Source organism: Phascolarctos cinereus, unplaced genomic scaffold (genome assembly GCF_003287225.1).
Source record: "Phascolarctos cinereus isolate Bilbo 61053 unplaced genomic scaffold, phaCin_HiC Scaffold_726;HRSCAF=1367, whole genome shotgun sequence".
Taxonomy (NCBI): domain Eukaryota; kingdom Metazoa; phylum Chordata; class Mammalia; order Diprotodontia; family Phascolarctidae; genus Phascolarctos; species Phascolarctos cinereus.
In genome coordinates, this window is record NW_027556098.1 from 348,245,354 (window position 1) to 348,264,517 (window position 19,164).

The 19,164-nt window shown below is 36.5% G+C and overlaps 1 protein-coding gene across 1 annotated transcript in view; it reads right to left on the reverse strand.

Annotated features, from left to right (window-relative positions):
- The window catches only part of NUP98 (nucleoporin 98 and 96 precursor), a 104,072-nt gene that overhangs the window by 72,538 nt on the left and 12,370 nt on the right, over nt 1-19,164 (reverse strand). The window contains 5 exon segments of the mRNA XM_020967666.2: nt 373-480; nt 3,143-3,282; nt 3,722-3,901; nt 4,198-4,299; nt 6,196-6,299. Coding sequence (XP_020823325.1) covers nt 373-480; nt 3,143-3,282; nt 3,722-3,901; nt 4,198-4,299; nt 6,196-6,271 — 606 coding nt within the window. The 5' untranslated portion in view covers nt 6,272-6,299.

Below are 19,164 nucleotides of genomic sequence, written 5' to 3' on the forward strand. Positions count from 1 at the left end.
CAAAATTAAAATGGGCTAAACTTCAGGCTGCAGACAGGTTTTTAGCGGCTCACTTTCCAAGTAAAGGTAACTAGAGACAGACTGATGATACTTGGTTGCTATGGGTCATATGACAAATAGGAGTGCAGCCCTCAGGCCGTTATCTTGTGCAGGTCTGTTATAAGTAGCGCAAGCATTATTTATTATTACTCCCCTTTTACAGATGAGAAAACACAGAGACGCCCCAAGGTCAGATGGTTAACAAATGTCAAAGTGGGTACCAAAATGTACTCCAATTTCAGGTTCAGTGCTCCTTCCACTATATCACAAAAGCTTGTTTGGCGATAAAGATATAGGGCCAAGCTTATTAATAATACATTGTAGTATACTGACCTCCAGTGATTTGCTTTCATATTCTTTCATAGCAGTGATACATTGGTGTTTGGTACTAATGTTGGTGCTAACTCCAGCTTTGACCATAGTATCTGTGCCAGTTGGAGGCTATAAAGGGAAGAAGAAACATCACAAAATTTTAATATCAAACTTTATTTCTGCTCTTGTGCTTTCATCATCTCAACTCCCAATTTCTGTACCAATTTTGGCCCGAGGGCCAGGTTGTAAATTATAAGAGCAATATTTTATTTTTTTTAATTTATTCTGACTTATCACCAATCACTTCCACAAGCTTTTGAGTTTTAAATTTTTCTCCCCCTCCCTCCCCAAGATGGCTCGAAATCTGATATACGCTATATATATATATATATATATATATATATATATATATATATATATATATATATGTTCCTATTAAACATATTTTCACATAAGTCATGTTGTAAGGATGAATTAGAACCACTAGGAGGAACTACAAGAAAGAGGAAACAAAACAAAACAGAAGAAAAAAAAGAGCAAATAGTATGCTTCAATCTGCATTCAAACTCCATAGTTCTTTCTTCGGATGTGGATAGCATTTCCCATCGTGAGATGTCTGAAGATGTCTTAGATCCTTGCATTGCTGAGAAGGGCTACGTCTATTAACGTTAGTCGTTGCACAACGTGACTGTTACCGTGTACGACGTTCTCCTGGTTCTGCTCACTTCGCTCAGTATCAGGAGCAATATTTTAACAAGTGACATGTATCAATTTTATGTTTACAAAGGATTGTGGATCATTTTGTGTGAATCTGACAACAGCTCTGTGAGGTAACTGCTAAATTTTTTCTCCATTTTACAGATTAGGATATTGAGCACAAGCGACTAACTGTAGTTTACTTTAGTACTTCTTCAAATATACAAGCATTTTTCACTCTTGCACACACCACAGGTACCTGAATAAGTCAAAATAAATAGCACACCTCTTACAGATACCACATGGTTATACAAATCTAAGTTTAGTTAATCGATATTCAATTATTATGAGTAGAATAATTGTTTCATAATATTACATACACATACAAACACTGCACTTTAGACCTGGTCAAAAACTTACATTTATACTCTGACTTTTATTTTTCTTGTTATCACCAAACTATTTTTTTTACTGTTGTGATTCTTTTAAAACATATACTTGTCTTAAATTCCATTTTTTAGGGCCCAACATTATTGAAGAAAAATGTATTAGATGAAACCCACATTCCTACTTTCACTGTTTTTCCAATTTCTGTGATTTTTCTTGGGAATTAAATGAGAATCTACATTGTCAATTATATTCCACTTTATTTTCAATTCAAGACCCAAAATCCAAGAATTTCAATTCACTGCAATGCCTGCGTTACTTTCTGCAGTGATTTCTTCACTGTGTGCTAAAAATACCACTTCTAAACCTATCCTGGGCATCACCTGCATCTTATAAAAACCTTGTGGTATTCTATATATATGTAGGAACAAATGTGGTTTCCTCTCTTCCAATGGAATCCTCCACTTCACCTCTCTGAAAAAAACACTATTACTTCATTTTGCCATTTCACTGATTTAGGCATATGTTTTTACTGCCACAGAAACTGATGGACAACTCCGTATCCTTTTTAAGGAGGGCTTTACATAAAGGTGCCCAAAGTGAAGTTTTCTCCATTTTATCTTCCTCTCTTCTTTTATTCTTAAATGTATTAATGAATGGCCAGCCATTTAGACCCCAAATTAATGTTTCTGGAGGCATCTGAGGTTAAGTGACTTGCCCAGGGTCATACTACTAGTAAAGATTAAGTGTCTGAAATCACATCTGAACTCATATCCTCTTGATTCGAGGGCTTGTGCTCTATCCACTGTACCATCTAGCTGCCCCCTGCATCTTCCCCCCCAATTATTTATATGCACTATAATCCCATAAACACAGATTGATTACCACTAATCACCAGGCATCACCACAGGATTTAGAGGCAGTAAGCAGTTAATAAAATGGAAAGATAGTACAGAGACAAGACATTTGGGTGTCCCCAACATGCATACTCCTTTCTAAGGTATCAAGTACTGTGCCCTGACTGCAAAGTTAGCAATGGTCTGCAGTTGGTCAAACAAAATAAAGGGGTTCCCACTGAATTTCACAAACTTCAATGTCTAGCATACAAGGCTAGAGCTAAAAAGGAGTCAGTTACACTTTACTAGACTTCATGGATAACACTTATTTATAAAAGGCAAAAATATACAAAAATATACAAGTGTTAACCATCACCAAAAAAGAAAAAGAAAAATGTGGAGAATTAAAGGGAGGCAGGTATCCACCTAATCAAAGGAAAAACTTTCAAATAATCAAAACCTAGCCAATAATGGAATATACTGACTTATAAGACAGGTAGTTTCTTATAGGAAGCAGTCTTATAAGACAGAGGCAGCTGGATAACATCTGGAACATTCTAGAACAGATTCCTCCAAAAGGCAAGAAATTGGACTAGATGATTTGCACAGTCCCACTGAGCTGTTTTTGATACTACTTAAAATTCAACTTAAAATGTCAATTAGTATTATTAAAAAATAAAATCTTATAAAGAAATCTAGTATCTAAGTTAATATAGAGCATGTCCATTGGGTTGAATTTCTGTGTTAATGTTTACAGTTGATAGGTAGGCAGATCAGGTCACATGCCAGAGACAGAAAACATTTTTAATGTAATCCTAGGATACAAAAGTTACTTTCATCCAAAGAAACAAAGGGCAAAAAAAATCACTTACATTAAACTTTATCGTGGTTCCAGTAGGAGCCGCTGTAAAACTACTGGGTCCAAAAAGGGAAGTGGATGTGCCACCAAAGGGATTGGAAGTTGTATTTGTGGTTCCAAAAAGACCTCCACTGCTAGTGCTTGTTCCAAAATCTACAAGAAAGAAAAAGGAAATGCTAACTGGAGAGGTATCTGAGTCTCTGGAATAAAACACTCAGAATTTTCTATGGCCCTAGTATAGAGCTCTAATCATAGCACAGGTTTAACAAAAATTTACTGAATCAAAATTAACTGAAACTCACTTATAAAGGTAATAACCTATCAAGGCAATAGTTATGTATGTATTTATGATTAAGGCTTTTAAAAATGGGAAACTAAGAAAACCACTACAAATTTATCTTTTCAATCAATAACTGTCTACCTTCCTTCCCCACTATTCTCCTCCGATCAAATATCTCTCCCTCTGAATTTTTTAAAACACAAATTTAAACTTTTAAGCCTTGATTATTAGGTCACTGATTAAAAAAAAAATCTCTCCATCCCCATCTCATCTATTACTTCTCTGTCCAATAACCAACACTGTCGTACTTACTTCCAAAACCAGTAGGTTTATTTTGTGCAAAGGCATTGTTCTGGGATGAGAAGAGACTTGCTCCTGTGCTAGCAGCTCCAAACAAGCTATTTGATGTCCCTGTTGATGTTCCAAATCCAAAGCCAGTGCTTGTAGAGGAGGTAGCTGGCTGGCTAAACGAATTTGACCCAAACAAGCCTCCTGAAAACACAAACCAAAAGAAAATGATTCTAAGGGAGGATTTCTTGGATTAGATGAATTCTAATACCACCTACAAGTATGATCCTCATAAAGATACCTGATCATTTTCCAATGATAACATTAATATCTTGTAACCAAACCCCATCACAAAGTCAAGTAATCTCATGTTAATATCCTCAGGCCAATGATTCCTTTATTAAATTTACATTCTCATGGGAACAGCCCAACTGTTGTTTTTGTGGGACCAGGTATGCCTACACTGACCAATCAACACAGTTGATTATGCAGCATCCTACCCGGCTTAGTCTGTGTGTTTCCAAAGAGGCCTCCAGTATTGTTGTTGGAACCAAATGCAGATGTCCCAAATGCCCCTCCACTTGTGGTACCAAAACCAGTATCTGCAAAACCAAAATCAAGTTAAGACAATTCAGTTCGATTTGACTGGAAAACTAAATTTCTTAATAACAATGACAAAATTAACTCGCTTTTATTCTGCTTCTTAATTTTTTTTTAATTTTTAGGCAACTGGGGTTAAGTGACTTGCCCAGGGTCACACAGCTAGTAAGTGGCAAGTGTTTTGGCTGGATTTGAACTCAGGTCCTCCTGACTTCAGGGCTGGTGCTCTATCCACTGCACCACCTAACTGCCCCAACTCATTTTATTCTGAAGGCTATAAGGCTTCCTAATTGTGCTTAAGATGTGAGACGAAGTCAGATTTAGATCAACTCGCTATTTGGGCACAGACAAATTCTATCCCCTCTTTAGAATCCCATGTTCTCCAGGAATTTAGCTAAGAGAAAACAAAGATCAAATGGCTCCTGAGTTAACTATTCATATATATATATATATATATTTATATGTATGTATGTATACGTATATAGGAAGGGCAAAAGCTCTCAGACATGAAAATGTCAAGATACCATCTTTCCAAATTGGTTATGGTTATCTGATGCACAAACATCCATCTTCAAAGACTGTTAAACTACGTCAATGTTTAGTGTATTGTGTTTTTCCCAAAATAATCTTCAAAAACACTCTTTTGTAGCCTAGAATTTAACAATTAATGCACAATTATTTGCTGAGAGACAACTATCAATGACAGTGTAGCTGTGGTATAAACAGTAGGGAGAATACTGGACTTGGAGTCTAGAGTCCTAGACTTTTAAGTCCTGATTCAACTACTGTGATCCTAGACAAGTTATTACTGCTCTTCAGTCACTGATTTCCTCCTCTTTAAAGTGAGGGGTTTGATGGGAAAACTTAATATGAGCTAACATAGAACAATGTAAGCCAAAGGAAGGAAACAACATATCCAATTACTACAATATGCATGGAAAGAATGAAAAAACAGAAACTGAACATTGTACAATTATCGACGACAAAGCTAAACCCAGGAGAAGAGATGAGAAAATGTACCTCCCTACCTTCTCTGCAGAGGTGGGAGAATATGGTGTGGAACACTGTTCATGTGTTGACTCGTTTTGCAGCTTGCTCCCTATTCCCCTCCTTTATTTTTCTTTGTCACAAGAGATGGCGAGCAGAGAAAGAGGGTAGGCATATGTATGGAAATAACACTTGTATAAAAACGGAAGATACCAAAAATATTTTTAATAAAGTAAAATAAAATGAGAGCTCTGGGCCAGATAATCACTAAGATCCAATTCAGATCTTGAGCTCAATGATTCTATGTATTTGACTTAGCCAATTCAGAGCTTATCTTCCCATAATGAACATAAAGAATTCAGAGAAACCTGGGAAGACTTGCATGAACTAATATAAAGTGATGTTACCAGGAAACCACAGTTGGCTGGTTTTCCTTAAATGTTTTTCTTTGTTACAAGGAAAGGCTTGGGGCAGATAGGTGGCGCAGTGGATAGAGTACCAGCCCTGAAGTCAGGAGAACCTGAGTTCAAATCCGACCTCAGACCAAACACTTGACACTTACTAGCTGTGTGACCCTGGGCAAATCACTTAATCCCAACTGCCCAAAACACAAACAACAAAACAAACAAGGAAAGGCTAACTGGTGGAGTAACAGGGAAGTTTACATCCAAAAATTATTGTATTATAAAATAAAAGGCATCAATAAAACTTTAGTTTAAAAAAAGTTAACAGTTTATTACACTACCATTGAGACAAATCCATTTCAAAATAAAATTTTTAAAAATTTCTAGCATAAGGATCCAAAGTACCAGATAATTTTTAATACAAAGCTAGGAGATAGTTTATTCTTCAAAATACCATTCTTAAGGTTATTTAAGTAAATTTAATAATTTTAAAATATCTTGACTTACTCTGTCCAAATGTTGAAGTCGTACCAAAACCACCAGCTCCACTCCCAAAGGGAGTTCCAAATGACTTATTAAACATCTTTGAAATGATTCAGCACTTCACAAAGCTAGAAAGAAGGAAAAACAAATACTAATTTTTTCTTATAAGTAATAAGTACAATACAAACCAGCTTTTGTAAAAGTGCATTGCTCAGGGGCAGCTAGATGGCGCAGTGGATAGAGCACTGGCCTTGGATTTAGGAAGACCAGAGTTCAAATGTGACCTCAGACATTTGACACTTACTGTGTGACCCTGGGTAAGTCACTTCACCCCACTGCCTTGCAAAAACAAAACAATAACAACAAAAACAAAACAAAACAAAACAAAACAAAAAGTACATTGTTCAGGAGCAGCTAGGTGGCACAGTAGATAGAGCACCAGCCCTGGAGTCATGAGGACCTGAGTTCAAATGCGATCTCAGACCAGACACTTAACACTTACTAGCTTGTGTCACTTAGGCATGTCACTTAACCCCAACTGCCTCAGGAAAAAAAAAAAAAAGAAAGGGGACATTGTTCAGTTCACTGATCATTCCTTAATCATTATACATACTAGACAAACCTGGCTGTGCTGGTTCACCACAGAAGAAAAAACAGACATTATTCTTATTCACTTATCACACTGACAGATTAAAATGTTTTAAATTCTATCAAGAACTCTGATCCATGCAACAACCAAATATGACTTCAAAAGATTAATTATGAAGTATGCTTTTCACCTCTTAGTAGAGAAATGATGGCTGGCAAAAGTGCTGAATGAAACTCAGTCTCAGATTGCAATGTGCTAAATTTTTTTGTTTGACAAAGGGATCTGTTAGAAGGGACAGCATCTATGAGAGAGAGAGAGAGGAGTTGGTGAATAGTGATAGTGATGCAAAGAAGCATCAATGAAACCTTAAAAAATATAGAGAAGACTGTAAGTTGGCTCAGAAGGTAACAGACAAGAAAGGTATTTTTGTTACTATCACTTTCTATTTTAAGATATCTTTATACAGAAGTTTTCAGTTTCACAGAGAATCCTCCTTTTCTGTTCTTTCTATACTGAAATGTATAAAAGGCAGTCAGGTGGCACAATGGATAGTGTTGAACCTAGAGCCAGGAAGACCTGAGCTCAAATCAGACCTCAGGTACTTACCAGTTGTGTAATCCTGGGCACATAATTTATCTCTGCCTCAGTTTCTTCATCTGTAAAATGGGGATATTAATGGTACATCTACTTCCCAGGACTGTTATGAGGATAAAACAATCTACATAACACTAATATGACAGAAAAGGAAAACAACAAATGTTGGAGGGAGTGTGGAAGAATTAGTACACTACTGTCCCCACTGTTGGTGAAGTGAACTGATCCAATTATTTTGGAAGACAATTTGAACTATGCTGAAAGGGCTATAAAACTGTGCATGCCCTTTCACACGCAGGGATCAAGGAAAAGGTACTATATGTTCAAAAATATTTATAGCACCTCTCTTTGTGGTAGCAAAAAATTGGAAATTTGAGGAGATGCCCATCAACTGGACAATAATTGAACAAACTGTGGTATAGGGTTGTGATGGAATATTATTGTGCTATAGGAAATGACAACCAGGATAAAAACCTGGGAAAAATTAAATGAACTGGGGCCTCGTGATGGAAAATGCTATCCACATCCAAACAAAGAACTACAGAAGTTGAATTGCTATTTTTTTCTCTTCTGTTAAGTTTTGTTTCCTCTTTCTGATAGCTCCTCCTATTGGATTTAATTTTTATTTACAACATCCTTAATGTGAAAATATGTTTAATAGGAATGTAAATGTATAGCCTATATCAGATTGTGCGTCGTCTTGGGGAGAGTGGTGGGGAGAAAGGGGGAGAAAAATTTTAAACTCGAAAGCATATGGAAGTGATTATTGATAAATCAAAATAAATTAAACAAAAAAATTTTCAAAAAAATAGGTGAAGAAAAAAAAAATTAAATGAACTGATGCAAAGTGATGTAAGCACAGCCAGGAAAAAATTGTACATAGTAACAGCAACACTGTGCAATGATCAACTGTGAATGACTAAGCTATTCTCAGCAATACAATGATACAAGACAACTCTGACTTCTCAAAAAAATCTATTTATTTTATTTTGGTTTTTTGTTACATGAGTTCCAAGCTGTTTCCTTTCCTCCTTTCCTCCCAACCCTGCACTAGAGAAGGCCACCATTTAACAAAGATATAAACGTGAAACTAATAAAACACACAGTTCCATATATTAGTTCTTTCTCTGAAGGTAGACAGTATCTTCCTTTAAAGGTCTTTTGTAGTTGCTTTGAATATTCATATAACTCAGAACAGCTTTGTCATTCAGTTATTTTTTTTGGGGGGGGGGTGAGGCAATCAGGGTTAACAGACTTGCCCAGGGTCATACAGCTAATAAGTGCCAGGTGTCTAAGGCCATATTTGAACTCAGGTCCTCCTGACTCCAAGGCCAGAGCTCTATCCACTGCACCACCTAGCTGCCCCTATTCGATTGTTATTCAAACAATATTACTGTTACTGTGTAAACTGTTCTCTTGGTTCTGCTCATTTCACTCTCCATTATTTCATACAAGTCTTTACACGTTTTTCTAAAATCAACCAGCTCATTTCTTACAGTATAGGAGCATTTGAAAACAATCATATACCACAACTTATTCAGCTACTTCCCAACTGATGGACATCCCCTCAATTTTCACTTCCTTAGCACTACAAAGAGAACTGATATAAACATTTTAGAACATACCAGTTCTTTTCCTTTTTCCCTGATCACCCTGAGAAACAAACCTAATAATGGCATTCCTGGGTCAAAGGGTATATACACAGTTTTATAACTCTTTAGGCATAATTTCAGATTGTTCTCCAAAATGGTTGGATCAGTTCATAGTTCCACCAACAGAGTATTAATGTCCCAGTTTTTCCACATCCTCGCTAACACATGTCATTTCCCCCTTCTATCATTTTAGCTAATCTGATAGGTGTAAGATATCTCAATGTAGTTTTAATTTCTATTTCTCTAATCAATAATGATTTAGAGCATTTTTTCATATGACTGTACGTAGCTTTGATTTCTTCCTCCAAAAATTGCCTATTCGTATCCTTTATTTATCAATTGGGGAATGATTCATGTTCTTATAAATTTAACATTCTTTATGTATTTGAGAGATGAGGCCTTTATCTGAACAAACTGTCTATTAAAAAATTTCTCCCAATTTTCTGTCTTCCTTCCAATCTTGGCTACACTGGTTTTAATTTAATGTAATCAAAATTATCCACCTTATATCTCACAATGCTATCTCTAGATCCTGTTTATTCATAAAACTTTCTCCTACATATATCTGATAGGTAATATGTTTCACATCCTTCTAATTTACTTGTATCTCCCTTTATGTCTAGGTCATGTATTCATTTTGACCTTTTCTTCATAAATGGTGTAACATATTGGTCTATACCAGGGGTGGGGAACCTGCAGCCTCGAGGCCACAAAGTTCTCCATTCCTGTTCTATACCTAGTTTCTCCCGGATTGCTTTCCAATTTTCCTAATAATTTTTGCCAAATAGTGAATTCTTACCCCAAAAACTTAAATCTTTATATTTGTAAAACACAAAGTTACTACAATAACTTACTACTGCATACTATATTATTTCTTAATTAGTACCAGGTAGCTTTGAGAATTACCACCCTATGATACAGTTTAAGATCTGGTACAACTGGACCTCTTTCCTTTATATTTTTTCATTAATCCTTTTGATATTCCTGTTCTTCCAAATGAATTTTTAAAATTATTTTTTCTACTTCAATAAAATAATTTTTTGGTAATTTAAATGGGATGACACTGAACAAATATGTTAATTTAGGTGGAATTATTTTTATTATATTGGCCCAGCCCATCCATGAACAATTAATATTTCTCTAATTATTTAAATCCAAATTTGTATAAAAGGCATTTTATAATTATGTTCATATAGCTCCTGGGTGTGTCCTAGCAGGTACATTCCCAGTTATTTTTATGGTTATTTTAAATGAACTATCTCTATTTGCAGGGCTTTGCTGGTGATATACAGAAATGCCGATAATTTATGTGGGTTTATTTTATACCCTGTTAACTCTGCTAAAATTACTGTTAGAACTAGCTTTTAAAAATTAAATCTCTAGGATTTTCCAATCTTGTCTACCAAAAGAGAGCTTTTACTACTTCACTGCCCATTCTGTTTCCTTCAATTTCTTTTTCTTCTCTTACGGCTACTGCTAACACTTCTAGTACAATTATGAACAATATTAGTGATAATGGACAACCTTGTTTCACTCTTGATCTTACTGGGAAGTTTCTAGCTTATCCCTGTTACAGATAATGTCTGCTAATGGTTTTTGGTAGATGCTCCTTATCAGTTTAAGGAAAAATCCGTTTATACCTAATTTATACCTATGCTTTAAGTGTTTTTAATAGAAAAGAGTGTTATATTTTGTCAAAAGCTTTTTCTGCATCTAAAAATGGCAATTTTTGCTACTTCTGTTATGACATAATCAATTTTGTTAATAGTTTTCCTTATATTGAATCAGCCCTACATTCCTGGAATAAATCTCACTTGGTCATTATCTTTGTGATCCATTGTTGTAGTTTCCTAGCTATTTTATCTAGAATTTCTGCATCAATATTCATTAGAGAAATTGCTCTATAATTTTCTTTTTTTTGTTTTTGCTCTTCCTGATTTAAGTATCAGTACCAATTCTGAAGGACTTATGATGAAAATATGTTATCCATCTCCACAGAAAGAACTGATGGAGTCTGTATGCAGATCAAAGTGTACTTTTCTTTAACTTTATTCTTCTTAAAAAAGGATGGAGAAAAAGATAGTAGTCATAACTGTGAAAGTTGAATTGCTATCTTTTTTTTTCTCTTCTGTTGAGTTTTGTTTCCTCTTTCTGATGGTTCCTCCTGTTGGTTTTAATTTTTACTTGCAACTTCACTAATGTGAAAATATGTTTAATAGGAATGTAAATGTATAGCCTATATCAGATTTTGCCCTGTCTTGGGCAGGGTGGTAGGGAGGAAGGGGGAGGAAAATTTTAAACTCAAAAGCATACGGAAGTGATTGTTGATAAATCAAAATAAATTAATAAAATAAAATTAAAAAAAGAAAGTGGGGGTGACATGATAGATGCCTTCCAGCATCTAAAAGACTATCACATGGAAACAGGACTAGACTTATTTAGTTCAGTCTCAGAGCCAAACTACGAGTGGTGGGTTAAAGGTTCAAAGAGGTTGGTTTAGGATGTCTGGGAAAACTTCCAAAGAATTAAAGCTGTTCAAAAGTATGGCAGCCAGCTTCAGATATGACGGGTCCTCTCCTATTGGAGGTCTTCAAACAAAGATTAGATGACTACCTGTCCATTATGTTGGGGGGGGGTGTTATTATTTTTTTTAGGTTTGGAATACATAGACATTTATGTATTCCATTATGAGGTTCATTTCAATCCTGAAACTCTGTGACTCAGTGACTCATCTTTAAATGCCCACAAGATGATCTAGCTTTGGGTCTCTTGCCAAGCTTTCTGTAAGCTTATTTTCCCCTCCACTGCTTCTCAATGTTTTATGAGGTGATACTTCTCATAATATTCCACTATCCTACTCTATAAAATTTTACAAATGAATTTACATTCTAAACTAGTGTTGTCCTTGGCTGCTACATGTCTCCTCTTAGACCAAAGAAGATCAACTGTCTGTTGGCTGATGGTAGTTTTTAGGGACTTTTGTTCTCCTCATTGTAGTGATTGATTTACATCAGTCAAACCTCCTCAAGAAATGGTAAAAAAACAAACAAAAAAACCAACTTTATTCTTCTTAGTTTTGGGGGTTTTTTTTGGTTTGTGTTCTTTTTCGTAACATGGAAATGTTCTGTCTAATTGCACATGTATAATCTATATCAAAGTGCTTGCCTTCTCGAGGGGAGGAGAGGGGAGGGAAGGGAAGGGAGAGGGAATTTAGAATTAAAAATGTTAAAAATTGTTTTTACGTTGAGACGAAAACCATTAAAAAATAATATTTGAGATAATATGCAAATATTTATAAAGCACTTTGCAAACCTGAAACTGCTACATAATAATGCCATTGTTATTACTCTTATGTTGATATTTGTCAAGTTCATAATAAAAAGGAAAAATGTAATTCCACTTAAAACCCTGGGGAAGATTAACTGAAAATCCTCTATCAGGTTAATTCTGCAGAAGGACATGATATACCACTCTACTTCCTCTTGTATTGGTATTTCCACAATCCTGATCAACTCAATGCAGTAAGCACGAACAGTAAAGCAGTACAAAATACACTAGACTGGAGAAGGCCCTGCGTTTGAATCTGGACTCTGCTACTTAATATTTGTGTTACCTTGGAAAAGTCAATCTCTCTTGTGCCTCAGTTTCCTCATCTGTTTAAAAGGGTAGCTAGGTGGCAGAGTGGATAGAGTGCCAGGCCTGACATCAGGAAGACCCATCTTCCTGAGTTCAAATCTGGCCTCAGACATTTACTAGTTGTGTGACCCTGGTCAAGTCACTTAACCATGCTGGCCTCAGTTTCTTCATCTCTAAAAGAACCCGAGAAGGAAATGGCAAACTACTCCAGAATCTTTGCCAACAATATCCCAAATAGGGTCAGAGAAAGTAGGACATGACTAAATAACAACAAAAACAAAGGGTGGGAGGTTGAGATAGGACACAGGGTATATGAACCACATAATTTCCTAAAGTCCTTTCCAACTCTAAATCTATGTTCTTATGATCCTACTACGTTAGGTAGGGGCTTCAAGGCTAAAACTAAACAATCCCTTCTCCCTCAAGGAACTTTTCTATTGGGAAACATACAACGTATACACTTAGAAGTACACACAACCTATTTTAAGGATGTTATATAAGTGTACATGGACAACTCAGTGGAAAGGGTGGAGGATCTGGTAAGGAAAAGGTAATGCCTGAACTGATCCTTGAAAGATGCTAAAGATTCTAAGAGACAGAGGTGAGGAGGGACTGTATTCTAGGAAAATGAGGAAGGGAGCAAGAAATGAGGAAGAAAATGGAGGAAGCCACAAAAACTAGAATGAATGAAAGGTGCAACAAACACCAGTAGGTCAGGTGAGTTCAACTGAACTGTGAATTAATGGGAAAAATGTGCGGAAGAATGGGTCAAAATAATATTTTGATGGGCTTCAAATACCAGGCTGAGTTTATATTTTAATCTAGAGAAATGAAAGAATTAGGCTTTCTGAATGGGGTTATTATACCTGCTTTAAGATGATTATTTTTGGTAGCTGTGTGGCAAGGAGTCAGGAAGACAAATTAAGGGGCATCATGGAAGTGATGGAGGACTGAGCCAACACAGCTAAAAAGGAGGAGACAGAAGCAATGGTACATAAGTAGTCAATGAGACTACTTAGATTGGAGGAGAGGGATAAAGAAGAAGGAACATAAGCTTCTTGAGGGCAAGGCCTGTTTCACTTTTTTATCTGTATCCTCAGCATTTACTATAGTATCCTGCACATATTAAGTGCTTGATAACTACTTTTTTCATTTATTCAAGAAATTGAATTACTGTTTCTAACCTGAGTTCAACAAAAAGTCGGTTTGGAAGGATAGATTTAAAGAAAATATTGAGTTATTTGAACATGCTGAGCTTGAGATGTTGGTAGTTTGCCACCCAAGTAGGCAAAGAACCAGAAGAAAGTAATGGCACAAGAGCCAAGGGAAGATTCTCCTCTAGGAAGAGAAGTTAACAATGTTGAAAGCTAAACAAGACATGGATATAGCATTTTCAATTCAATTTTAGGGTCAGAAGGCAAATTTCAAAGGATTGAGAATACCTTATAAGCCTAGCATTATAGAAGACTTTTTCTAGGAGTTAGTCTGAGAACGAGACGAGAGAAAATGGGTTAGAACAGAACGGGAGAGGGGCAGGTAGGTGGCGGCAGTGTAGACAGAGCACCGGCCCTGAAGTCAGGAGGACTTGAGTTCAAATCTGGCCTCAGAGTAGACACTTGACACTTACTAGCTGTGTAACCTTGGGCAGGTCACTTAACCCCAACTGCCTTGGAAAAAAAAAAAAGAATGGGAGAATAAAAAAAGGAAGGTTTGTAGAAGGGTAGACCTGGAAATACATGCAAGCATCAGAAAGAACCAACTGGCAAGAAGAGACTGATGACGAGATTAAAACAATTCTGGAAAGCAATTTGAAACCACGTCCCAAAACTTATTAACTGTGTATACCCTTTGACCTAATGTTACTTACTATACTGGTATTCCAAAGATATCAAAGAGTGAGGAAAACGACAGCCCTAAATACAAAAATATTTATAGCAGCTCTTTTGGTGATAATTAAGAAATGGAAACTAAGGGGGTGTCCAACAACAGGAGAATGGCTGAACAAATCACGGCATATAAATGTAATGGATTATGAGTAGTCTTAAGAAATGATGAAAGGGATGGTTTCAAGGAAACCTAAGAAGACTTTTATTAACTGATACAGAATAAACCAAGAAAAATATTTATGTGACTTTAAAAGACTAAGATACAATGACCAAACAAGATGCCAAAGGGCCGATAAAGCTTGCTACCCACCTACTGACAGCTAGGTAATGGACCTAATATGCAGAATAAAACATAAATTTTGGGCATAGTCCAATATAAAAATCTGTTCTGCTTGATTATATGTACTTGTTACAAGGACTTAGTTTTGCTTTCTTCCCCTAATTAGGTGAGATGAAAGGGGGAGAGGAGATAGGAATAGGGTGGCAAAGAAACAAAAAAGGAAACAAAGGTCACTGAAACATTGTTTTAGTGGATAGAGCACCGGCCCTGGATTCAGGAGGACCTGAGTGCAAATCTGTTCTCAGACACATAACACTTACTAGCTGTGTGGCCCTGGGCAAGTCACTTAACCCCACTGCCTAGCCCCCCCCCAAAAAAGAAAGAAACATTGTTTTAAAAACACAGAATAACAAGAACATTAAAACAATCTAGACAGAATGATGTGTAATTATCATGACCAAGATTAATAACCCATTTTCCCACACCCAATTTCACTTCCTCAACTTCCAAAAGCACCTTTATGCCTGTGATTTCCAAAGTCTCTCTTCTAAACTCCAGAACTGTATCTCTAAACGCTGTTAGAACACTTCTATCTCTTGAAAACGCCAAGGAATATAGTAGCCAAATTCCAAAATTACCAGGTCAAAGAGAAAATACTGCAAGCAGCCAGAAAGAAACAATTTAAATATCATGGACCCAGTCAGGATTACACAGGACCTCGCAGCTCCTACATTAAAAGACCGTAGGGCGTGGAACACAATATTCCGTAAGGCAAAGGAGCTTGGATTACAACCAATAGTCAACTACTCAGCGAAAATGAGCATGATCTTTCAGGGGAGGAAATGGATATTCAACCAAATAGGGGACTTCCATACCTTCCTGATAAAAAGATCCGAGCTCAACAGAAAATTTGATCTTCAAATACAAGACTCAAGAGAGACATAAAAAGGTAAACGGGACAAAAAGTAACAACATGTTATTAAGAAGGGCAAACTCTTTACATCCCTACAAGGGAAGATGACACCTGTAACTCTTGAGAACTGTATTGTTATTATACCATGTTAAAGGGGTATACATAAAGGGGGTGGTATAAATTGACTTTGATGTAATGATGAAAAAAATTTAATCAAGTGGGTTAAATGGATCCAAGTAAGCAAATTAATCTGATCTAAGAAATTGTACTGAGAGAAAAGGAAAGGAGGAGTCAGACAAAGGTAAATTACATCATAGGAAAAGGCACAAAAACCTATTCCAGCAAAGGAAAGAAGGGAGGGAGAAAAGCATTGTTTGAATCTTACTCTCATCAGATTTGGCTTAAGAAGGGAATAACATAATCAGTTAGGTACAGAAATCTAACATGCCTTATAGGCAGTATGAGGGAAAAGGGGAAAGAAAAGGGAGGGGGCTAGTAGAAGGGATGTGGGACTAAGGGAGGCAGTGGTCAAAAGCAAAACATTAGTGAGGAGGGAAAAAAAGGGAGAAAGAAAAGCATAAACGGGGGAGGGAAGGAAAGGATGAAGAGAAAGACACAGATAGTTATCATAACTGTGAATACAATATGAAAGTAATGGAATACTATTGTGCTATAAGAAATGATCAACAGGCAGACTTCAGATAAACCTGGAAAAGGGGCAGCTAGGTGGCACAGTGGATAGAGCACTGGCCCTGAAGTCAGGAGGACCTGAGTTCAAATCAGGCCTCAGACCAAACACTTGACACTTACTAGCTGTGTGACTCTGCACAAGTCATTTAACCCCAATTGCCTAAAAAACAAAAACAAACAAACAAAAAAAAAACCAAACAGATAAACCTGGAAAGACTCGTATGGTTTGATGCTGAGTGAAGTCAGCGGAACCAGGAGAACACTTGTACACAGTAACAGCCATACTGAGTGATGACTTACTTTGATAGACTTGATCCCTCTCAGCAATACAAGGATGTAAGACATCTATCTCCAAAAGCCTCATGATGGAAAATGCTATCCACACCCAAAGAAAGAACTATGGAGTTTGAATGTAGATCAAAGCACACTATTTGCTATTTTTTTTCTTCTGTTGTGTTTTGTTTCCTCTTGCTGGTGGTTCCTCCTATTAGTTCTAATTCCTACTTACAACATCACTAATGTGAAAATATGTTTAATAGGAATGTATATACATATATAGCTTATATTAGATTGTGCACCACCTTAGGAAGGGAGGTGGGGACAGAGGGGGAGAAAAATTTAAAACTCAAAAGCTTATGGAAGTGATTGTTAATAAATCAAAATAAACTAATTTAAAAAAAAAAAGAACACTTGTATCTGCTATCAGGCTACCTCTACTTGACTATGCCATCACCTCAAGCTCAAGAGTGTACAAAAATTAAGCTTTTTTATATTTTCCCCTGCTACTACTCTTGATTTTACTATTTCTATCTGTGACACTACTATTCACAATTCACCTCACTTTCATCTCCCAAATGTAACTGAATCGTACATCCTGTGAATTCTACCTATACAACAAGACCCACCTCCTCTTTCCTAGTTCTACTAGCAACACCTCTAGTACTGACCCTCATTACTAATCTTTAGGACTAGTGGAATGTTTGGTACACCTACCTTCCTCTATGGCTAGAAAAAGCGGCTCAAACAAGAAGCTAAAATGAAATAAGAGAGCACAAATGCTACACTGTTACTTCTGATACAGGAAAAGGACAAGAGGAGTCCTTTACTTTTTAAAGAATAACAATGTCTGGGGCAGCTAGGTGGCTCAGTGGATAAAGCACCTGCCACGGAGTCAGGAGGGCCTGAGTTCAAATGTGTCCTCAGACATATAACACTTGATATTTGTGTGACTCTGGGCAAGTCACTTAACCCCAAATGCTCCGCCAAACAAACAAAAAGGTGAGAATGTATGAGGGGGTTAAGATCTGTATCAGGGAAGGAATTCCAACACTAGGTATTTCCTTATCTATTGAAGGATAAGCTTCTTGAAAGCAGGGACTGTGCCTCACTTACCAGTTCTTGCCCCTCACATCCAGCCTGGGGCCTTGGGCCCAGTGTGAAGCAAACACCTGCTGAATTAGAGTCCTCAATAACCCATTCAAATGAATGCCCCTTTCTTCAAATTTGCACAGGTAAATGGAAGTTTTCAAAGGAATAAAAACATTAGATCATGCCCTCCAGTATCTAAGGATTAATGATCTATTTTTACTCATCTACAGTCAATGTAGACATACTATTTCTGGAAGATCCCTAATCTTTCTTGAGCTTGTTACTCCACTTATCTTTCAACACTGAATGTTAGTTAAGGCTGATATTTGCTCTAAATTTTATTGCCTTTACATTTTACCAAATGTCAACCAGGTAAGTTATATATCCTTCACTACACCAATTAGTTTCTAATTCCCCTTTCTCAGAGAGTCTTAGATGTATTTGGCAAAAGTCTTTACTGTCACCCTGCAATAGACCTACTAAATTCTGACTGATCTCAGCCCACTTTCCATACCTAAAATATTGCTTAATCTATAAACATACCACTACAGTTTGATAAACTGAGGCAGGTTTCCAATAAACTATAGGTCTGCCCTAAGCTACGCATTCTCACACAACTCCTTGCAAACCTTAAAATGGCATATAAATGTTGAATTGTTAATAATAACAATAAGAATAGTGTCAATTTGCTACAATTATGAGTCAATGAATATGGAATAGAGCTTTGTGGACCTGACAGGGAGTAGAGCAATAAGAGGAACCTCATTAGCCTCAAGCTCTATCAACTGAACAACAGTCTAGCGCCTAATGTTGACATTCAATTTAAAATCTTTATTAATAGGAAATTAATCATTTCTGGTAACATTTTCTAAGCTGAATTTAAAAGTCCCTCCTAGTTCTAACATTCTATGCATATAATCAAGTTAATCCAGTCCAAATCCACAAGACCAAAAACTTCTGCAGAGATTAACTCCATCCTAAAGATCCCTATAAAGAAGCCCACCTCTCCATAGTCGAAGACACTCTTCTTGGGCCTGGAAATATTCTTAATAAAACAACCTCCACCCCATTTCTGCAGCAGTTTAAAGCTGTACATACAGTCACTTTAAGATCTGTAAAACATTTTCCTTACAACCTCCACGCCACGCATAAACCCAGTTGGCTCCACTTTTTCAACCTTTCAACCCAAGAACACAGGGATTCCAAGTAGCTTTACAGAAAGATAATTTTATGCTAAAGTCTTAGAATAACCCAAATTTTTCTCTCGTGATACTGGGTATGTCTTAAATTTTTATAATACTCAACTACCTTTAAAAATAATAATATAGGAAAAATATCTACTCTCTCAGGATATATTCCCAATTAGCAAACAAGCATTTATTAAC